This window comes from Phalacrocorax aristotelis, chromosome 5, assembly GCF_949628215.1.
Source record: "Phalacrocorax aristotelis chromosome 5, bGulAri2.1, whole genome shotgun sequence".
Taxonomy (NCBI): domain Eukaryota; kingdom Metazoa; phylum Chordata; class Aves; order Suliformes; family Phalacrocoracidae; genus Phalacrocorax; species Phalacrocorax aristotelis.
In genome coordinates, this window is record NC_134280.1 from 70,092,250 (window position 1) to 70,115,407 (window position 23,158).

Sequence of the window (23,158 nt, forward strand, 5' to 3'; positions counted from 1 at the left end):
AATCTTTTTTTGCCTGTAGATACTGAATTTGAGAGGTACAGGACCCACTGACTGTTAGGAAGAGCCTTTAAAGGCATAGATCTGTTAAAGGATATCAGCCTTCTGCACCTGGGTACCAGTTGCTGGCTGTCTGGGGGAGCAGTGCCCTCAATTAGAAGCGTCTGCCCTCTTGCCAAAGGCAGCTTCCCAAGTGCTGGCAGGCTCGGTGTAAAGAGCGGGGCTTTGCGGTGGAAAGGAATGAGGGGTTCACCCTTCCCCAGGAGGCGGAAAGGAGGCGCGAAACACTTTCTGACCCTGCCACAATGTTATTCCTGAGACAGCATCACCGCCGCAGCGCTGAGCAGAGCGCTGAGACCTGCCCATGGCCCCAGCCTGGGTGTTAGGGTGGGGGTTGTGGGGAATCGCTTATCTACTCCCTGGGGATACCTGAGCGTGTTGGGGGCTGCAGTAACCTCCCGCCTGGAGCAAGCAGCTCTCAGCCATTCTCGCAGAGCAGAGCCAAAAGTGGTGCAGACCTCCCGGTGATGGAGGAGGGGGTGCCAGTGATCCCAAGCTATGAGGCTGTGCTTGGAAGGGTGATAATTAGCTTTCCAGTAGCAGGGCTGCAACCAGAGGCTGCTGGGCCAGCTTCTGCTGGGGTCTTTGGGCTCTGGTGGCCTCCCTTCTGATCTTACAGGTGGTACCAGCCTGTCCCCAGGAAGGGATGTGCCACCTTTAGGTGCAGCACCTCTTCTCCAGTGCCACAGAGCTGCTGGCACTGAATTGCTGGCTCTGGATGGCTGGAAAAGCATTATAAGGAAACAAAATGAGTGTGTTTGCAAAATGCTCAGTGTGGCAAAAGCCAAGATGTGAGGAGGTGCTCGGGGAGGGGAGGGGGGATGCAGGGGTGGCACAGCAGTCTGGGACACAGGATGCACCCAGATGTGTGCCTGTGCCCACCTGTAAGACATCATGCCTGTGGGCTAAGGCTCTGTGGTTCATGTTGCTGGCTGTGCACCTACCACTGCGTCTCCTGAATCACTGGGGTTGAAACTAGTCCAGTGTTTTGATCCAGTGTCCTGCCAAATAGCTGCCATGGAAAAAAGTCATTTTCCTTTGTTCCCCTGAATTTCTGTCTTGGGATGAGCGATGCTCAGTCCTGTCAGGGAGAGCTTAAATCTAATGCATCATGATTTTTGAAGGGTGAAAGCTATAATCGTGTTCCACTACAAAAAAATGGAACGATAAAGTAAAAAACTAGTATTTGATTCTGTGTCTGGGGGGGGCTCAAACCCAGGATTAAAGCTAGGACAGCACAGCAAAGTGAGGTGCTCTGCAATTGTTTTAGTTATGGCAGCCCCCCATCGGGGGCCTGTGTGCTGTGTTACAACCCTGGGAAGCCAGGCTCTGCAGCAAAAGCGTATTTCCAACCTAATCTCAGCAATTTGCAGATTCTCTCTAATTCTAGAGGCAGCACAGCTGGTCCAGCTGCATCAAGGGCCGGTGGCACCTGAGTGGGTGACCAGGCAGGCTGTACGGCCCTGCCAGGTGTGACTTCTCTTATCGACAGCAGATCAGGTCCGTGCCGGGTGTAACTCCGTGCCGACCCCTACAGATGTCAGTCGGAGCATGTGATTGGCACCACTGGAGAGCTTGAGACAGAATCTTCTACTTCCCAAGGCTGTTTTGGTAATGCTTTCCTGATTTCTGCCATGTTTTGGGACAGCCGTGAGCCGAGGCGTGAGAAACGGGTTTGCGTTCGACTTGTGTCTGTGCCAGGCAGCGCTGAGCTGGGGAGATGAGCTGCCCCTTTGGGACTGTGCATGGTGAACAGTCTGATGGAGGAGGGAAGGAGCGGGCTTGGTCGGGGCTTTTTTTTGCAGCAGCAGCCTATATATTTTTTAATAGAGTTGTGGGCAGGAAGCTGAAGTGGACTGCAAGTGCTTTTCAGCCTGTGTTGCTGTGGAGAAATGGCTGGGTTTGTGCCTGCAATGTGCCCTGGAAGGGGCTTTTGCAGATGGTGCAGCAGGAAACTTGCAATGGGAGCTTGCTGTGGGCCTGCTGAAGGGCAGGGTGGAACAGTAGCAAGCTCTCCCTCCCTTGATGCTGCAGGGTTAAGGGCAGGGTCAGTCGGGTTTACCATTTCTCATGGTTCTTGTTTTATTTTCACGTAGGGTGAGAGAATATGAGAGAAGAAAAATGTGGAGGATGTTTTTGCTGTGTACAGGCAGAGCGCCTGATCAGTGTAGGTTAGAGCTGTTTTGGGTTTAAAAAAAATAAAGAACAAAAGTAAAGGCCCTGGCAGGAGTGTGGTGTTGCTGCAATGTCACCTCCACCTCTGAGAATAAAATGTCTGCCGCGTCCTGACCCCGAAGATGTCACTGGGATGGACAAGTGTGGCTTGCAGATGTGACACTTGGCTCGGACGTCTCCTGCAGAAAATCATGGTGTAAAAAAAGGCTGTTTAGCCTTTTCCTGGGCTCATGCTGGTAGGGAGTGTACCGGGGCTGGCTGCAGGCTCTGAAATGCCGTGTCACCCGTGGGGAGCGTGGCCGGGCAGACTCTGGAGAGGCCACTGGCACCTGTGTTGCAAGCCAGGACTTTGCCTCATCTCCATGCAGTTGCTGGGCCCGCTGGGGTGCCCAGGGTCTGCGTCCCACAGCCGTTCCCTTTGCAGACGTAAAGCAAAGCCGGTTTTGCTGGGCTAGGGGAGCGTGTCCCGTTCCCACATCTCGCCCTGGTGCCAGCTAGAACCCAACCTCTGAACGCTGATGCATCACCTCGGCTAGGAGAGAGGCGATGTGTCTCGGTGGCACGGGGAGCCGAGGGGTAGGGTCCTGCAAGGGTGGCCACGCTCTGGGGGCTGTGTGGGGTGATGGTGGCGGTTTTGGTCACTGCCAGCACCAGCCGGACAGGTGATGAGCGCGCTGGGTCTCGGTGCAGCCGCAGGACTGACGCAGCCGTGGAGCAGAGGCTTTGCTGGCAAATCTCCCCCTGTGGCAGCGATTTGAAGCTGCTGCCTGTTAAAATACTTCCAGCATCTGACGTTCTCCACGTCAACATTCAAAGGGCTTGTTTGAGAGGCAAATGTTTAATCCAGGGCTGGGTGGAGGGATGTGGAGAGTAGCAAACAACAGACTGGGAAAAGGTTTCATAAATATGTTATCAGAGTGAAGTCGGTCAACTGTGTTTGCTGTAACTTGGTGCTGCTGCCTCCAAGGCTTGGCTTGGGAGGGCTGGCGAACATAGCTGCCTCCCTGCACAGCCCGCTCCTGGGGCACTGAGGCTGTTTAAAAGCATCTATGACAAGCGACTCCCGCTATGGTTGTGCTTGCGTTGTGTTTTATGACATTTCCTGTGCATCGCGTCAGGAGCAGGGGGCCAAAAGAGACTGTAAGGGAGCTCAAATCCTCCTTGGGAGCTGCCCACAGCGGCTGAATGAACACAAGCGCCTTACGTAAAACTGTTTTAATATTTATGGTAATATTTAGAGGGACTGCATTACCTCTTCTGTCTTCACAGCACTTCTTGGAGATGAGGAAAAAGGCTTAGTCACACTACTCTGCTGTCACTTATCTTAGGTGCTTGCCTGGCATCTCACTGCCTTTAATGTGTTTATTCCCCCTGCAGCTCAGAGAGGGGAGAGGTGCTGTTTGCCCCCATTGGAAATGGGGAGTTGCAGCACTGGGAAACAAAACATGATGCTCAGGTGCAGAAGGAGGCTGGGATGGAACAAAAATCCTTCCAGCCCTGATGGATCACCCCCCTATATAGCAGATGAAACGGGCACAGACCCCTGAGGACACTTTCCAAAGGACGGTGTTGGTGTCTGGTCTTCCACGCTGCGTTACTTAGAGGTTAGACAAGAGGTAGAAAGGCCAAGCACTGACCCTCTTGCAGCCATCAGCAGCTCCCCACTTTGGGGGGGGTGGAAATCAGGCCTTGCCTATCATTGATCTCTTTTTCACTAAGGGGAAGCCCTCTGTGGACTTGCTGATCCAGCATGACCAGCCGTAACGACCACCGTCGGCTGTCGCCCGTGGGATGGGCAGAGGGCTTGGGAAGGAGCTGCCTCCACCGTGCCAGAGAAAGAGCTCAGCCACTCTTGGTGCAGACTGTTACTTCTTTATGGAGGGCAAAGGTCGATTTGTTGTGTGCACACGTTCATGAGTAAGGTGGAAAACAAGGCCTCCTTGTTTCCCACTGAGCACAGCTGCTGCAGAAGCTCAGCCTCCCACAAATCAGTCACTGTTTATTCCTTCCCTGTCCTGGCTTGGTTGCAGGCTAAGGATGAGCTGCCTCAGTGGAAGAGGTGAATGGGATCCTAGGATGTCTCTGGCAAGGTATTTCCATAAGACATAGGGGTAATCTGCAGTCTAAACCTAGTCTAAAATGTTGGCTCTGAGTTTGGCTGGGCCCTCGAGGAGTTCAGCCTCAAGCAGGGGCGGGGCTGCAGCAGTAGCTGGAAAAATGGAAGACCACATCTCAGGAGAAAGAATTGGTGATATTGGGCTCTGTGGCTAAATGAAAGGAGGGCAGGGACACAAGCTTTCCACCTTGAACTCTTTCTCTGGCATGGTGGAGGCAGCTCCTTCCCCAGCCCTCTGCCCATCCCGTGGGTGATGGCCAACAGTGGTCGTCATGGCTGGCCAGGCTATTCAAGCTACTGAACAGCTCTGAACGGATAACAACATGAAGCAGAGCTACATAAACGAGAAGACATGGCTGATGGTTCTCCTTGGGTTTCCAGATGTGGTGGGATGCCCTGGTGACTGATACAAACTCTCTGATGGACAGATGTGCTCAAAGGACAGTGGAGGTGCTACATGTGAGCCAGTGAGTTCATTAAGGTGAATCTCATTGGGGGAAAAGTAGGGCTAGCCTGGCTGTGAGTCAGCAAGCTGATTCTAATTTCTATCCTAAAATAACTCAGAAGTGTGATTCGAGCTCTGCCTTCAGCTAGCAGCTGTGGAGGGACAAATCCTGATTTTTGTTTTGTTTTGTTTTAGATGGGTTTTGATGGTTTCCTACATGTTCAGCTGAGCTAGCCAAGACTTGCCCTCCCTCCTGCAGTCTGCTCATTCCAGCCCATGTTCAGAGTCTTGCCTTTTCTCAACTCTCTTCCAAGCTACTTTGGTGCATGGGGAGATTTGCTGATCTTTGGGAGAAGAAAGGGAGGTGAGAATGGTCTTAAGCTTCAGGATCTTAGGAGGGACACCCCAAACCCTGTGCCTGTGGCTCCCTTCTCCAAGGCAATGCGCCTGACTGCAGCCTATTCCTCCTTTTGCCATAAAATAGCAAGTGGCAATGAACCGGCATTGCCCTGTGGCCAGTAACCTCAGACCTCTTTGGAGAAGCCTTAATCTGTCAGAACAGGCTGCTTTTGACCTGGCACTTTCCTCAGCTCACCATGAACTCACCTTAGCCATGTGATCCAGCTGATTTTCCTGTGACCACTTCAGTCAAGACTACTTTGGTGATGGTAATGCTCCATCTGACCATGCTGTCTTCCATCTGAGGATCTCACATGGGTGAGTTCAGCCCCTGTATCACATTGATTCAATTTTCATGAAGTACTGAAGGAGAATTTGAAATGTGAAGGTCACGTAGGAAGCCTGTGGCAGCACTTGATTCCCCCCAGTAACGCCCCCGATTTCTAACAGCCTAGTCCCAGTCACTTCAATTCATAGCTGCCTTACCTTTTGTAGCCAGAGCACTGCTTTTGTGGTTTTTCTCTTCCCCTTTCAGGAAGCTGTGTATTTTCAGGTGCCTCTTTGAAGTGCCCAAATTCTAATTTTCCTGTTTACGTGGGCAAACTGCCACAGGAACAAAATCTGCAGACGATGTCAGTCTAAAATTACCTGCTCTTCACCTACCAGCTGGAGCCGGCGCCTGAGTCTGTGATGGTAATTCAGCCCTGTGAGCCAGTTTTGGCAGGTGCAAATTGCACTCAAAGGGAAGCTGCTGAGAAGAGGGCCCTTTGCTGTCCCTCAGAAAGCTAGTTTGGTCTTAAATGACCAAATGAAGACATGCCAGCTGAGACTTTCAGAACCTGCTGAAGGAACCTGAAATTAATTGGTATTCAGCATATGTTTTTTCTCCATGACACTGAAAACCTTTCACTGTGTTGGTGTAAGAGCAACTGACTGAAAAATATGAGGACAGCAGCGTTGGGTCTTGTGTTCTCAGGTTCAAAGCCCTCCCTTAGCTTCAGGAAGGATGGGCCTGGTCCTGAGAGGCACAAGCCATCTCCTCCAGCACTGCAGAGTGCTTTTAACTGTCACTAACTTCCAGCTATTTCATTTCAGAGGGAACTGAGAGCAGGCTTGGTTGCAGACCTTGTCTCCTTGCAGACCACCTCTGTCCCCAACCTGTGGGAGTTAAGCAGGCTACTACCATGCCTGGCTCAAGCAATGTGGAGTTGCAGGATGGTCTTTGCCATGGTTCAGCTGCTTCAAGCTAAGGGGCTTGGGGGCTGACAGTGGAGGTGAGGCAAGAAGAAGCATTAATGCTTGCCTAGTAGTAGGGACCTATTTAGCTCTTGGCCTAAAAGCCAACACAGTCCATGCCATTAGGAAAATGGGACTTTGTTACTTGTAACTCTCCTCTTTGCCCCAAAAAGGCAAACCTCCTTGCCTTTTTTCAGACAGATAGGAATGGCAAAGAACTGAAAGGGAGATTAGGGGGCAAAGAAGAAGATCTGAGGATATATAAGGTCTTGTCTGCCATTTCTGGCTCTTTCTGCACAGCATTGCTACAGGTCAGACGTGGTCAGTAGCTATTTGAGACTGATGTTTTCAGGGGACACCTGGATGGTGCGGATGGACCTTTGCTGCAAGTACAAATCCAGATCCGTAACCCCACTGCACTGAAGTCTTTTGTGCTGACAGCGTCAGTGTAGCAGCTGAGGACCCGATGGAAATGGTCTGCTTTTTGCAGAGGAGGCAAGACCCCTACGTCTGAGCCCCACGCTCGGCGCTGCTGTGGCCCTATGCGCGTCTGCGGGGTGCAGCTTCCCACCGTGCCCCGGACCCCACACCCTGTAGGAGCTGCTCGGACTTGCAAAGTTGCTGGCTTTTCCCTTCCAACTCAAAACAGCGAGGGGAAGATTATAGGGCTTGGGGATGGGGCTGGTCTCTGCAGAGGGAAGAGGACCTTCTAACGGTGATATGGTAAAGCCAGCAATGACTCATCTGCTCCATTTGGTGCAGGATTGATGCAGCTTTCATCTGCGCACACAGGAGACAGATGAATAGATGTATTTGCTAATTTGCTGGGGAGGGAGGGGTGAGGCAGAAAAGGTGCCCTTCAGGGGGCTGAGGAAAGCTGTTCCTTCCATTGACCCTGTTGCTTTGGCTGGAGCCAGCTTGTTGCACCGGTGAGTCTGACTGCACCGACCTTGAGAGCTGCAACAACCAGAACTGCCCCAGGAGGGGCTGTGGTTTTGCGTGCTGCTTCTTGCAGCAGCAACAATTCGGAGAGCTTTTCTTTTCCCTTTTCTCCTTGATCACTGGTTTAATGATTCCTGCTCCCTTTTCCCAGCCTGGGAAAAAGCCTGTTAGCTGCTGGCAAGTGAAAAACCTTCTTGAAAAGGCACAGATTGTTAAACAAAGAAATATCATGGGGGGGGGGGGGGCGGGAAATGGAGGGAATTAAGCCTCTTTTCTCACAGAACCTTATTCTCAAATGCTGCTGTCTGTGTGGGAGGCAAAGAGGGGGCTGGAAGGGGGAGGAATGGGTAGACAGGCGGAGACAGCAACTGAGGAGGGGAGAGAAGGGAGGAACAAATAGATGTGAGGAGCTATAAAGAAAAAAGCAAAGGGGGAGAAACAGGCCATTAGAGAAAACTTGTGTGATAGAATGAGGGAAGAGGAGGAGACAAAGGGCTGGGGAAAAATCCTCAGCCTGTATGTGCACGCTTAGCTCTTGAAAATGAGGAAAGCACCTTTCTTTTCAGTCTGTGGGACTCAGAGGTGTTAAAGATGAGCACATGCTCATGCACTTGAAGGTGCAGGACTGGAAAGGCGAAGGAGAGCAAAAGGAAAGAGGGAATGATGCCCCAGGTAGGGAGTCTGCTTGGGAGCTAGCTAATAACATACAGAAGGGGGTTAAGTACTGTGATGGAAGAGGATGTGCTGCGAAGGGTACCCTGGGTCTGGAGGAGGAGGGCAGCACAGGTGGCTGCAAGCCAGCATGATGCTGACCCAGCCAGTGGCTCTGGTAGCTGTGCTGCAGCTGATGGGGGCAGAAAGGGTGCCTGAGCTTCTCAGATGCAGTGTTTGACAGCAGCAGCAGCTCAACCAAGCCAAAGGGTCTGGAGGGATGCTGGGTGGTTCTGTAGTGAGTTCCAGTGATGGAAAACCACTGACAGAGGCCCTTTCACATGGACATTTAAGAACTACTGATATTGATTTTTGGCTTAGTTTGGCTTCTTCATCTTTTAAAAACCTTTTCTGATCTGCATGAGGGGCTTGTGTTGCTTTTAGTGGAAACTTGCTTAGAAATAAAGAAATCCTTTAATGAGCTGTTTGTAGCAGCGCAGGGCACGGCCGCGGGACAAGGCTCCACAGCACAGTGTAGGCGCTGAGCAAAACCAGCTTTCCTGCTTCCACGAATCTGGAATGCAGACCTGATCAACCAGGGGTGTGAATGAGAGAGGATATGGATAAACTGGGGTACTTGGGCTGTGCAGCATCTCCGTTTCTCAGCAGAGGCTCCAGTTTGCCCCCTCTGTGAATCACCCCTACCACCTCTGTAGGCTGCACCTAGCTTTTCTAGGGAAAGCAGCAGATGTTTAATACTGGGTTGGTATAATATAATTGCACAAATACTAGAGAGTGTGTGAGCAGCCCAGCTAATAGATATAAAAGCAACTGAGCATATTTATGACATGATGAATCTGACTCTCCCTGCTTTAACCTCTAAGCCTGCTTCAGGCTTGGGCCCTGCTTACTATTTCTTTTTGTGTCATGGTTGTAGCAGATGTAAAATGAGGATAAATTGCTCCCAAACCAGAAGAGCAGAGCCCTGTGAGTGACTGTGTGCAGCCTCGGCACATAGGAATATAGCCCTGGATGTACATAGGGTTTCTGCTGAGCAGAGCAGTGTGAATGCTCTTTGGAGGCAGCAGGAAGGAAAAGGTGAGGCAGGTGGTACATACAGAAATATTACAAAATGAGCAAGGAGGAGAAAATATCCTTGCACTTGTCCAGGACCATATGTTTAACTACCAAGTCCCAAGCCACAGAGAGGGTCTTAAGCTGGGTGAGCATCTGGGATTGTGTTTGTAGGGTACGAGATACCCAAGAGTATGATACGTCTTCAGAGAAGGGTGAGGGGAGGGTGGTCTTATGGTTTTCCAAAATGGTTTAATATCGCAAACTCAGAAATGTATTGCTCAGCTGCAGTCAGAGACTATGCTTTTTTTTATACCCAAAGTAGATCTGGCCCATGTAGAGCTGCTAGGGAAATTTGAGGGCTGTTTTAAACAAGAGCTAGTTTAATTATTTTTTTTAATTCCATGGGAAGAGCTTGGAGTTAGAATGAATTGAAAAAAAAAAAATCTAAGGGAAGAGTAGCAATTATCCTGCTTAACACTGGCTATGAAACCTGGGGGCAGATGATCTGCCTCTCACCTTTCAATGTTTTATTTCAAAACTGGCCAGCTTGGATGACCTAATGCCTTTTGGAGACTTCAGGCTCCATCTCAGCAAATACTCTCCAGCTAAACTTCATCCTAAGGGAGATGCGTAGGGTAGGTCCTGTGGAAAGCCTTCTGGAAGTGCTTGTCCCATCTCCATGTTACAGGAAGAGCTGAGACTGCTCTCCTAGGCTTAGTGCCAACCTTTCAGACAGCCTAGTATCCTGCTGCGGCATGAGGGCTATGGACTTCCATGATTTTGGGGCTGCTGTTCCCTCAGTCAACTCCAGTTGACTGGCATTGGAGAAGATGGTGGCATTCAAGCAATGGCTTGTAAGGGAGAGCAGGAGACGGGGTAGTTTCTATCTTGTACCAAGCCATAAGATGTTGCCCAGTTTTGCTCTGGACCCAAACCTGACATTTCTGTGAGTAGGTTTCCTCAAGACCAGCGTTTCTACTTGGATGGAGATTAAAACGTCACATTTGTTAGCCTGCTTCTCAGAAGAGTCAGCAGCACAGACCATTGCTGCAACCCTGGGACCTTCCTCCTGCCTGTCATTAAAGGAGTGATTTGCACTCTGAGCAGCTTCAGAAGAAACATCTGTCTATAGGGGTTTTTGAGGAGCCTCTTTATTTCCAAATCCAGGCAGCTAATAAGCTCATATTTCACTTAGCAGGTAGAAAGCTCTCAGCAGGCTCCTGGCAGCGCTGAAGGTCAGCAGGAAGGTAATGAAGCAGGCGACTCAGATCTGACTGCTGCCTCCTGTTTACTCATTATTTCCCAAGTTCAAAGTTGACGTGGTGCCGCACCATCGGAGGCGTGACGGCAAACTGCCCAGCGGCCGTCTGCTCTCCTCCCATCGTGCAGAGGTGTAGCCTCGGGAGCTCCATCTCCCAGCTCACCCTGCCTCGATCGCTGCCTAGCGAGGCTTGCCTGGGTGATGGTGGTTGTGTTTTTATTACCCTTTGAAGCCCACTTTGTCTGTTTGCTGAGTTCTCCGGATGCAGCCATGCTCTTCGCTGCTTTCATCAGTCCCCTGGGGAAAATGGCTCCAGCTCATCACCTGCAGTACTTCTGACATCCTGCTCAGCTCTGCAGGCAAGCCCAGCTAACTGCTGCAAGGAGACAGGCGTGAGATCTCTCAATCGCTGTGAGATCCAGCTTTACAGTAAATTCAGGCAGCTGCACTAGAGTCAATACACTGATTTGTACCAGCTGAGGATCTGGCACTTGCCTTGTTTTGCTGTAGCTCCACCAGAAATGCTGACAGCAATAATCCTTGTAGCTGATACCTATAACTGAAAAGTGAATCCGGTTTGCTTTTTTTCTGCAGTACTCATCTGCATAGAAAGTATCGCACAAGATCACATATTAACCACTTCCTAAACTTAACTTGGGATAATGCTGCAAAAAGAAGGGTAGAGGGTGACATACAACCAGGGAGGAGCTATTGATCTGTCTTCCCATCAAACAAAATGTTCTTTCCTTACGCAGGAGGAAGGGAGCTGTGGTGAGCAGATGAAAAGTAAGATTTATTTGGTTGGATGTGAGTATCTTGGCACTGCCAAATGGCATCATGTATGTGGGCAGGATGGAGTTGATCGCATGCGGAGCCTAGTTGTGGCAGCTGTGGATGACAGTCAATCCAACTTTTTTGATGTTCTTGCTGGTACAGGTGCTGGAGTAGATACTTTGAATACAGCTCACAGTTACTAAAAAAGAGGCAATGGTTTTCCAGTTTTGCCTTGGGTCCTCCTTTGTTGCCTCCAGGTAGCATGGCGCTGGCTTGCTTTGTCCTTTCACTCACCTCTCATGGCTCTGCTTCCTCTTCCAGGTGCTGTATCATGTCCAGATAGGACACTGCCAGTGTGAGACTCGCCCCAAGACGACCACTCCCAGGGGTTGAGCTCAGGTGGCTCGTCTGCTTTCTCCAGCAGCTGGGCAAAGAAGAGCTGGGACTGCTCCACACACGTGGTGTCCAGTTGCTACCGACAGCGCTCGTAGGGATGGATTCCAAAGGCAACGTCCGAAGTGGAAACAAACCTGATGCCAAGGCCCCCAGCTCCGGAAAGCCAGAAAAGCCCAACCCTGGGCCTGCCACAAATGCAGACAAGAAGGAGATCCCCAAAGAGCAGCCTGCTCCTGCCGCTGCCACCAAGAAGGCTGGTGGTGATGCTGCCGTCGTGAACAACCACAGCAACCTGAAACCCAGCTCCGCTGCCACGGAGACACAAGAGGCCACCGGCCAGTCCCCTGACTCTGACCACAAGGGAAACGGCTCCGAGGAGTCACCAGGCAGCATCTTCGATAACGTGAAGCCCTTGATCATCATCGGAGGAGTGGCAGTGGCTGCGCTCGCGGTGATTGTGGGAGCGGTGTTCCTAGCCCGGAAAAAATGAAGACCGAGACGGGGTGGGGATGAGAAACCCAACCCAGCTGTACAGCTCCTTTTGAGACAAATGCATGCAGAAAAATTCTATACATATCTATATATAGAGAGAGAGCTAGATAGGTCAACAACAAACACCAACTGCAACTCAAGAGTCTTGTTCAAGACAACTGTGCCAGTTTGACCCAGTGTGGGTAACTCCATGCACTCAGTGTGTTCTTTCATGTAATATATCTTGGCTTATACCACTGTGTATAGATTACAGCTTCTCCTGATCGGTGTAAATGACGGTGTCCCCTCCCCTCCCCTGCTGTCCTCCCTGGGAGACACCCCCACCTCTCTTGCAGTCCCCTGTTCTCAAGTCCAGAGTGTTCTACGTCCCATCCACAGTCCCCGCTTTGTGTTTTGGTTTCTGTTTGGTTTGTTTCTAAGTTGGGTTGTGGTAAAGATGATGTAAGGGGAGATGGAGCCTAGTGCTAAGACCTGGTTTGCCTGTCACAGTGTGTTGGGCTGGTGTTTATCCAGCACCTCTGGGGCAGGGGAACCACTGGGCAAGCACAGGCAAAAGGCAGCTCCTTGACCCAAAAAGTGAAGTGTGATCTCTAATAGACGTCTTGTGTACCTGCTACTCATCAACCTACTTTTAAAAACCCAACTCAAAAGTGCCCCAGAGAAAACAGGCTGCAGCTGGAGGCTGAGACTGCAGCATGGTAGGGCTGAGTGTTCAGCCTGGGACATCACACCAAGTCATTTCTCTGGCTGAGCTGCCAGCGGGGGAGTGAGAGGAGGGGCCGTACCGTGACCGACAGCGCAGCTAGCACATGAAGATAGCTGGCAAAGTCCCACGCCGACTTCAAGCAACTGCCATCTGCTTGGTTTCTTGCACGTTGGTAGGCAGCCTTCAGGATCCCATGGCTCACCAAGGTCATATGGGCAGCATTTGGGGATAGGAGAGACTTTGTTTTGGATCTAGTATTTCTTAAAGTTAGGTGGGGCTTTGCAAGATGCTGTGGCCTCCGCCCAAACTCCCTCGAGGTCAGCTGGACTCTTTCTGTTCATTTCTTTGGGCTTTGGATCAGGCCTTTCACCTGCTTTCCCCCTTCCCCCACTGAAGGCTATGGTGTCTGTACATGAGAGTGTTGAAAAAGTGGAGACAGGAGCTGGTTTTAGGGGCAGAGAGGACCTGGGATCCCATGAGAATAAGACTGACTTGCTTTATACCAAGGAAACCCTCTATAAGGGCACTGGAAGTCTGTCCTGGGGGGATTTCTTACCTCCCTCCTATGGCGGTAGCAGGGATTTGTGACTCCTCCAAGCTTTGGAAATGGAAACAAATTCTCAGCCCTTGGGAAAAGCCTGATTTCATTGCTGAGAACCTTGGCTCTAAAGCCAGACCTTATGAAGGGGAGAAGGAAGGCAGGTGATGAGAGGGGGTTTTAGTGCACTGGCTGATCCCCTTCCCCTAATACCAAGAAAAGGGCAGATGTCCTTATTCTGAAAGTTTCCATTAGACTCCTCTTGGCTGCTGTGCTACTGCAAAAGAGTGTCTTATGAAAAAGACCTTACACCTTGTTTTCAAATTAGGTCAGAAATCAGATGAGCTCAAAACTGCAAAGTCTCCAGAGCTCAGCAGCTGTTGCAGCCAACAGGCAGAGTTTTGGAGTGATGACTAGAAGAGGTTGTGACAAGGTGGTGTGAGTTCAGTTAAAGAGCCCAAGTCGTACATCTTTAGCTGAGCCTGGATGTATAAATTCAGTGGGTACAGGGCCAGAGAAAGGCGTATGTTCCCCAGGTACTGCTTTTGCAGTAGCTGCTTCTGGCAAGCTTGCTGGATAGGATGGGGGTGTGTATAACCTGATCTGGCAGTTCTTCTCTTGGCTCATGTCTTATTTACCTCCAGATTTGGTGTGCTGAATGAATATGGCTTCCCCAAACAAAAGGCCTTTTGGTGCAGCCCAGCCATTCCTATGGTGAGATTTGTCATCCTCTTTTCCCCAAGGCTCATAAAATATTCCCGAAGGCGCACAGCCTCTGGGGGTATCAGATGCTGTCTTCTGATGAACAGCAGGCTGCACGCAGCTGAAGTTTAATGTCAACCTCTACCTTTAACAGTACAGAGACAAGGGGTGGGCATGTTGGGTTTACAGGGGGTTTTGGAATGAGTGCTACAGCCCCAGCTGAAACCCTGGTAGCTGAAAGCACTCTTTGCCTGTACTGCGGGTGTCTCCTTGTAGCAGTATGTCACTCGCAGCCTGGTGAAGTTCTTCAGTTTGAAGCAGAAGGGTCTGTGGTGGGGTGTTTCTGTAACACCACTTTTGTCTAGAGAAGTGATGTCCCCTCATCCTGTTTTACAGATGTTCAGAGGTTATGGGGGGGGCGGAAGGGGAGGGTGGCAGTAGCAAAGGAGAAGGAAAGGTATTTGGAAAGCAGAGATGTGAGTGAATATAGTGCAGAAGCAGTCCCAGCACGGCTTCCTTGCAGCGACTGCAGCAGGGCTTTGCGAGAGGATGTGGTGATGCTGCTGCATCACTGAGAGTCTGGGGCCCTTCCCTTGGATCTCTGAAGCACAAAGCTCTTGGCTGTAGGGAAATTTTGCTTACGTTGCTCATGAGGAAGGGAAACCGGCCACCTCTGCTCTGATTGAGGTTTTGCTAAAGTAGGGTGGTGATTTTCAGGCAGCGACTTCTGTTTGCAAGTGGGAGGCCTGTCTTCAAGAGATGCTTCTACCTGTCCTGTCTGTTCCCTCTCTCTCACCCCAGCATATGAATTTTTTTTTAACAGTGTGTGACAACATTACAGATATAGCATCTATCTATTCTGCCCTGACCAGCATAGATAGAGGGGGAGAAAAAAAACCACCTGCTTCATTTGAGTCTCCTATTTTACTTTCTAAAGTGTTTTTATTTCCTTGACTTACCCTTTGGCAACAGAAGAGGGGAAAAACAGTTCTCAGCCAACGTGGGCCTTAACCATTTCTGTCCACCTTCAACCCCCCCTCCCCCCGCCCTTAGAGCGCTCAGATGCAAGGCCAGTAATTTCATCCAGAAACACACCCCAGAGGTGGTGACGGGACTGCAGCTCCTCATCTGGGTACGTAACCACGTGCAAACCCTCCCGAGGCGGCGAACGTGGCATGTCCTGTTCGTGAGGGATTTTCCCTCTGATGTCCAGATTCATCACCTGGAACCTCTTTGGCTGCTTGGTTTGGAAAACACCTGTGTTTGTGTATGTGTATATACACCACCCTGCCTTGAATATCCCGCCTATGTATGTATACATACATATATGTTTATGTTATCGTAGTCTAGTGGGAAAAAACAAATCAACCTGGAGATGACCCTTCACTTGCATTCACACAAAGTGTCTGTGATGTCTTTTTTTCTTTTGTGCCATTTGCATCACGCCATGCAGCACCTGAATTCCTTTTTGGTCCTGGTTTCTTCTCAGTGCAAAGAATGTATGGCTAGTGAACTGCTGAATGTACGATGTGCCTGTTGTGCTAGAAGCTCAGAATTACTCTTCCCCTCCCTGGATAGTCGTGTGGGCTACTCGCTTTAAAATAAGGCACTTTTAGTCTATACTGGACTGTGTCGTAGCGCTTTTCGAAGTGTGGGTCTAGTGCTGATTTGAGTCAGGTAGATCAAGCATAGATGCCATACAAGCTCCTAAGCACGCAGATGGGGCAATGCACTTCAGTCCTGACTTGCAAATGACATCCTTTTAGCAAACACCTCCTGTTCTGCCTTAATGTGCCAGGCTGTGCGGTGGTTTCATTTTGAGGGGAAAAAAAAAAAAAAAGTCCAGCGAGAACTAGGCTGAGAAGAGCAAATTCACCTCTCTCAGAACCGAAGCAAGATTGAAACCAAATTTGTCGAAGCAGAAGGCTTAAATGACTGAACTCGCTGTGCTAAATAAATAGTTGTCTTTTCTCGTACTGAGCACATGCCGTTATTTGCTTGATGTTATTCTTTGTGTGGTGTTTGTGATATGAAGTCCTTCTAGTGATATCTCCGTGGGGGAGAATGAATTAATGCTTAAAACTAATCAGAGTCTGTGCTTGGGATTTGAAGAGATCTAGATTGCTAGTTTACTCTTTTGATAAAGTCTATAAATTACAAATTTGCAAAACTAACTTCAGACACTGTAGCTTAGCGCTAAAACCTAGATTCAATGACTACACCTGATCTCAATCTCTTTTTAGGGAGCTAGAAGTTTTAGTTAATACAAAGATGTCATTACGCTCCCTTGGACTGCTTACTAGAAGGCTTGTGATGCTTCTAGCTTTAGGAAAGATGACATGGGTTACAATTCTGCTTCTTTTTTCTACCAATTCAATATGCTATGGATAAGTCCCATTATTCCCAACAGTTCCGCCGTAGGAGGCGAACAAATCTGGAAGCCAAAGGAAAATGTAGCAGCATTTTCAGGAGGGTAAGAATGCCTTCTGGCAGGTGCTGGTCACGTCGGGCTTGTGCTTAAAGCGCTGAGCAGTCACTTGCCCTGAAGTATTTCTTAGCTCCATCAGGTTGAGTGATAAATTAAAAATGGGTTTATATCTCTGGTGAAACAAAGTTTAGGGGCTGATCCATAGGGTACTGAAAACAAGGGCAGTCATTCCATTGGCTTCACTGTGCTCTGATCAGGCCTTTGGATGTTATTGGCACCAGGGATATGATCGCAGGTCACTGTAAAATGTAAAGTCATCTCAATGACGTAGTTTCTTAAACTGACTAAAACATTCCTTAGTCCTGCTGAGTGTAAGGAAAGTCTCTGGTATTAACTGAGGCAGCTGTGCTCATGGCCGTGCTTATGCCTACATCAATATTTGTGTAAAAACAGTAACTAATAAAAAAAACCCTAGAGTTGGTGAGAAGAGATGATTTCTGCCTTAAAAATTTCCCTTCCTTTCTTGGAAATGCCACTGGGGTTTTGAAATCGACATCCTTCTCTGTATTCTTAGAATTGGTTGAACATAACAGTCCTGAGATTTGAGAGAAAAATTATTCTTCAAGAAGCAAACCCAAAAAAGGAAGGCAATGTAAAGGTGTATTTGAAAGGTGAAATTCTTGGAATTCCAATGAGCTCTACAAAAAGCTTCAAGTCAGTGATTTGGGAGAGTACAAGAAACAGTGCAGGGAACTGCAGAGAAAAAAAGCACGTGAAATTATCTTAACAGCTTTGGTAAGGACACATCAACTTTTACATCCTACCCACATCTATTTTTTTTCTCAGAGAAAAGTGAAAATTACCGACTCCAATGCCATGGAAATTTACCTTTGCTAACGGACTTTTCCAGATGAAATTCTGCTGGATCTGTTCAACATTACAGGTCTCTTTCTTGCTTCACTAACCGTTAAGTTTTCGACAGCCGTCTTTGTATGATTAAGGGAAATTACAAGTTTATGATTTGGGCATTTTGAAAGGCTCCGGTCTCTTTTCATGTGCTTTGCTATGAAAATGACTGAAAATCCAACTTATGCACACTTTTACCCTCCTAGTCTGGGACATCATGCTAGAGCAGGGATGCTGGCTCCTTTCCCAAGCCATGCAGCATCTTACTGCGGTCTCATTCACTTCACCACAGAGCCGGGAGAAATCTCCCCAGGCAGGAAGAGCCGTCTTCTATAGGGGCAGGCAACCACATCGTGAGTCTTTGTCATGAACTGACTGCAGTTCTGCCTTCTGGGCTGGGCACCTCCCTTCATGAAGAGAATTGGTTTTGATCTGCATAATAAATTCTGTATCTAAGTTAAATTCTCAGCATGGGAGGCAGGAAGTGGGGTATTTCGTGTTTTTTATACCAGGGGTATTTTGTCCTTTACTCTTTTCGGGAGAAACCCTCTGACGCTGGAGATCTGACCTGGGCTGCCCACACATTTTAGGTCTTATGAGTGGCACTTGACTGATGACTCCACGGCAGAAAGCACCGAAGCCTGTGCACCAATCTTCCGGGCAGGGGGATGCGGTACCACCCACGTACTTCAGGATTTACGCTCTCCTGGTTACAAAGAAGCCAGGAGAGGGCAATGTGAGCAACGTCTGCCTGCTACCGTGGATTAAATATTGCTGCTGTTTTCAGCCCATAATTTGTCCCTAAGCGCTTGTCCTGCAGTGACTGGTTTTGGCCTATTCTTCTTAAATCCTCTCCTGTCTTCATTTAATTGGAGATTAATTCTCTCCTGAGTTTTATCTATTTGAAGTATTACTTAATCATTAATGGGAAGTTATTTTTTAAGTGGCATTAAGGGCAAAGAGCACAGAATGTCTTAGCTGTCATGGTGAATATGTGGCAAAAATGAGAGGGTGCTTAACCTAGGTTCATCAAACTGAAGGTAGCTGTACAGAAAATTGGTCTCCTTGAGCTAGATTATCTTGAACTGAGCAGCCCAGATGATGATGCAAGGGGCTACTGAGGGTACTGCAATCTGAGGCTGTGGCTTGGCACATGCCCCCTGTGCCATTCGGCTGGACTTGGCTGGGTCTCTCCAACACAATTTTTCGGTCTTTTATTGCATCTCACTGTGGTTAGCTCAGATCACATTACCTTGATTGACTGGCCGGGGGGAGTTTAATCTGTTGAGCAAAGGGTTTTTATGATGATTTTTTTGTCTTCTCATTTAGATCATCAGTCCAGCCCTGTGACCTGCTTTCCTTTTTAATGCCCAAATTCCTCCTGCCAGATCTTCAACTGCTACAAACTGCATGGCTCCATTGGTTTCTAGAGATCTGATTTACTGCTTGTCCTTTACTGCCTATTTGGCTACTGCTCCGTATTCCCTTTCCCTACTTTCTTCCCAGGCAGCTCTGCAGATGTGGCCTCTCCACAGCCAGGCAGAAACCCTGCCCCAAGGCTGAGGCAGATTTTGGGTGGCTGCACCCAAAAGATACAGGCTCGGTTCAGCCACCTAAGGGCAGTGCAGGCTGTGTGGCACAGCAGGCAACATATGAAGATTCATCTGCCCTAATTGTTAAGGCTTGAGGGGCTGAGTCTGCAAGATGCTGGGTGCTCTTGCCTGCCGCAGGAGCACAGCAGATGAGAAGACTACAGCTGGAAGGTCCCTTTCTTGCCCTTGCTCTTCCATGTCAGTGAGTCACTGCGTGGCCACAAGCTCTGCTCAGGATCGAAGCCTGCCTGCCAGTCAGGTGTGAGGTGCTCTGGCTGCTCAAGAGGTGCTGACATGGCACGAACATACACTACGCTTGGCTGAAGCTGGTGCTTCTGCAGTCCTCCAGTTACTGGAGCACCAAAAACGCAGGTGGAGAAGAGAGGATCTCAAGCACTCAAGAAGAATCGGCTCATGTTCAGGGGCGCGCTGCAGCTCGCTCTCTCATCCTCCATTAGCTGTGGGATTGAGGATGCAGAAGACCGCAATGATTTTTCTGTCTGAATGGGCTGTTCAGGTGTTATCATTTGGTAAAATAATGTAAGACTGCTGGACCTTTAAAATTCACATCTTATTCCACCACCCGTGCTGACAAGCCGGTACCCAAAGCCTGAAAGCCGTGTGACCGGTCACGCCGGCATTCCAGACACGTGGGTTTGGCTCTACCCTGCGCTGTGGTTCTGCTCACCGCTTTGTGAAGCGTGTGCTCTGTTCGGATGCTCTGACATGCAGAACTTGGGGGACTCATGCTCTCTGCTCTTTGTTTCTATGCTCTTCAAATTAGACAGTTTTCTTTTCCTGAAAAAAAAAAACCAAACTTGGGTTACATAGGATTTGGACCAACATGTTCCGCCAGCTCCTGTTTCTCTTTTAGTTGCTCCCAGCTTGAAATTCACAGGCCGTTCCATTCTTTTTTCATGTCTCATAAAGCCCCAGTGCAGCACACCAGGAAGAATGTTAGAGGTTCCTTCTGGCAGTCCAGTACCAAACCTCCCAGCAGGAAGAGAGGAATCTTCAATCATCTTTGCAACAGTGAGACCTGCGTTGTATCCCTGGTTTTGCCACAGCAGCTTCAAGCAGTCAAGTTTCTGGGGCAATTTGATAAGAATAAGGGTGCCATACAATTTTGTCATGTTAAAACCAACCAAACCAACAAGTGAATAATTTGGCTTTACTAAGTTTTGAGCAGCCCTTCTTAAACCTGGTGCCTTTTCCCGAGTCACTAGTTAGGACCCTTTCAACTGAAAGCTTTAAAAGGTGCAATCTCAGCTCCCCAGTGAAAACCAACTCTCTCCTAGGGGTAGGTGCAGGTTGTTTACAAACTTGTGGAGAAACTCAAATTGTAGAAAGGGAACTCGAAGGTCAGATTACAGGGGATTTTTTTTTTTCCTTTCGGTTTGCTTGGATTCTGTTACTTTTCCAGGGACTGATCCGAAGCCCTCGGAAGTCAGACGGGAAGCTCAAGCGCTGGTAGCAGGGAGATGCCCTCCTGGAAAGAAGCCACAGGCATCTTTCCAACACCGTTGGTGGGTTTTGAGTCAGCCCCTGAACGCGTTTTCCAAACGATAGTAATTTTTAGAGTGACACCTTGATTTCTTCCCTGTACAAACAGACCTGCTCGTCACTGACACATATTTACCTGTGTTCAATATACAGGTTTGGGTTTTGGTTTTTTTTCCTGTCAGGAACAATATGCTGCTAGACATTTCCTGGAGGGAAATGGACACCTACCTACACACAAAGCTATACAGCTAATTTATACCTTGTTGAATTTATAATCTTGTCTATGCTTCTATGGACACTTTGTATGGGCTGCAGCTCAAATCCTAAAATAGTCAAGAATTTTTCCTTTCCCATATAGTATTCTATTTACTTTGACTTAAAAAAAAAGCGTATAAATGCAATAATGCAGGTAGACTAGAAATACTAGATTGAAAATTAAAGTAGTTTAGCTTGTCCCATTGTGACTGACAGTGTTGTACGACACCCAACGCTGTACCCTGACATTTTCCAGGCTTTCTACGTAGCAGAATCTAGTATTAGCTTCGAAAACCCATTGTATGAGTGGTGGGTGGATGGGTCGGAAACGTGTGCTTTCTACACACTGTATGTTACTCACATCAGAAGCTGTATGGCCACTCCATATGCTGTGAAACTGTAAATGATTCCCAGTACACCTGTAACTCTTACCAGGATTGTGAGAAATAAACTATATCTAGAGATATATACACACATAGATATATTGTATAATTCCTCACGTGAGCATCTTTGTGTATGTGGGTGTGCGAGTGAAAATGGCTGTTCTCCCTCTCACTCCTTGCCCATGTCCGTGTTTCCTGCAGGCTTGGTATTTGCTAGGATTAGCCATCCCAGTGAGAGCTGCAAGGAAAGGCGGTCCTGCCCCAAATAAACTCCAGCCTGCCCAAGGAAAGCCGCCAAAGGAAGGTTATTCTTGTTCCCACGTAGGGACTACGGTGTAGAACAATTAAAGACTTATCCAGAGAACCCTTTCTGATCCCAACAATCCCCTCTCCTGCAGGCTGGTCTCCAGACTTTGCTGCACAGCTGTTTGCTGCAACCTCTCCCCTGCCAACTTAGGATGCGCTCTGGTTTGCTTGAGTTTGGCTTTAAGTTGGCCCGGAAGCATCTGTCACCAGGTGTAAACCATCCCCTGAGCACCTGGCCCACAGCCGAGGGGGTCCCTGCGCATCTGCGTGAGCCGGGGATTCCCTCCGAGCTGCCGGCGGGGAGAAGGGCTTCGGCAGTATGCGTCACTGCGAAGAGTTGCTGTCATTACACCAGCCCCAAACAGGGTCTCCGCAGAAATCTGCAGGCTTTTGGAAACAAATCTCTTAAGAACTGAGAAGACAAATATTGTAAACCCCTTGGGATCAGGAAAAAGGGCCAGCCTTTGGCTGCAAAAGCCTTCATTATCTGAGATTCTTGCTGCAGAAAGACAGCTGAGGACTTGAGTTCTAGCTTGTCTAATATTCCTAAGAGCAGGAGAGCAAATAAATCCTTCTTTTCCAAGTCTGAATCTAAGAAGCTGGGATGGGTGGTTGCCTGGCCCTCCCCACTGCCCCTAGTTGGGTATGAAACAGCACATACATTGGGCCAGCATGGTATGGATGAGCCATCTGGGCAGAGATGGCAACCTCCCCTGCCCTGCCCAGGCTGTGAGAGAGCTCTGCCTCAAGGGAGCTGAGGCTGCTCTTCAGGTCCCAGGCTGGGGAAATGTACCTCCTTACAGTGAGAGCCCAGCCTGTCTCCTCGTAACAGAAGAGGGTGACTGGGAAGGCGGTGGGGATGGTACGGCAACAGGCGATGCTGCAACTTGGGAGGCTTCCCCATAATTTGGAGTCAGTGGAGGCACCTGCCCAAACTGTCCTCCCCTGCTTGAGATGAAACAGTACCGCTCATGTGATGGAGAGGAGGGAATGGGCTGGGGATCTTCCCGTTGTGCCTCCTTCACACAAAAAAATGCATTTCCCTTCTCATCACAGCGGCACAGACACATTGGTACCAAGTGAGAGGCCAAAGCTAGTGTCAGCTCAGTGCTTTCAAACGCTGCTTTGGGTATCTTCCACCCATCTGTTCTGTGTTTCGTCTGCTTCTTTCCTTCCACCTATTTATAGGAAGTTTAAAAGTCTGAAAAGCAGAGGTTTTGTTTACAATTATCTTAAACTATGCATTGCTTTTCCCCACTCCCTTATCTCTAACCATCATGTAGCCACAGAAAGCGACACGGTGCCAAATCACCACGCTTTAAATGCAAAGCGCAGCAGTTATGTTTTACCAGGTGGGCTTTGGAAAGGAAACACTCAGCCAACTTAACATAACCGTAATGTCCAGGCCCTATCAAAACCAACAGTCTGCGTGAAGCAGCAAATAATTTATATTGTCCTCGTGATCCTGCCACGGTGCCAGTTACCACCCACTTGCTGACCTCCCAAATTAAGCAGAGAGGGGCTGCAAAGCCTCTCTAGCACTGGCTGGAAGAGAATTTGAAAGAAGACCATTTGCAAAACCAGGCTCTGGTAAAACTGAGGCATTGGCACCAACTGAGCAGTGGAAGATCAAGTATTAAGGCATCGCTGTATAATTTAATCTCCCAGCAGCTGGGGTGCCCCCACATGCATTTTTTTTTTTTCTGTGTCTTCACCTTAAGTCACCGTCAAGTCCTCTAATGCTTTGTGTTTTGGGCAGGTCAGGGAGGATGGGAAGAGCTGTTGGAGCAGGACTGGAATGAGCAGCTTGCTGCCTGC

General features: G+C 48.9%; 2 protein-coding genes across 4 annotated transcripts in view; both read left to right on the top strand.

The window, feature by feature from the left end:
• The window catches only part of CEND1 (cell cycle exit and neuronal differentiation 1), a 19,755-nt gene extending 2,321 nt beyond the window's left edge, over nucleotides 1–17,434 (top strand). For all 3 annotated transcript variants that reach the window (XM_075095217.1, XM_075095218.1, XM_075095216.1), the window contains exon 2: nucleotides 11,455–17,434. In XM_075095217.1, the coding sequence (XP_074951318.1) occupies nucleotides 11,627–12,019 (393 nt within the window). In that variant the 5' untranslated portion in view covers nucleotides 11,455–11,626 and the 3' untranslated portion in view covers nucleotides 12,020–17,434. The remainder of the gene's footprint in view (nucleotides 1–11,454) is intronic.
• GATD1 (glutamine amidotransferase class 1 domain containing 1) overlaps nucleotides 1–23,158 on the top strand; it is a 110,251-nt gene that overhangs the window by 58,638 nt on the left and 28,455 nt on the right. The window lies entirely within an intron of this gene.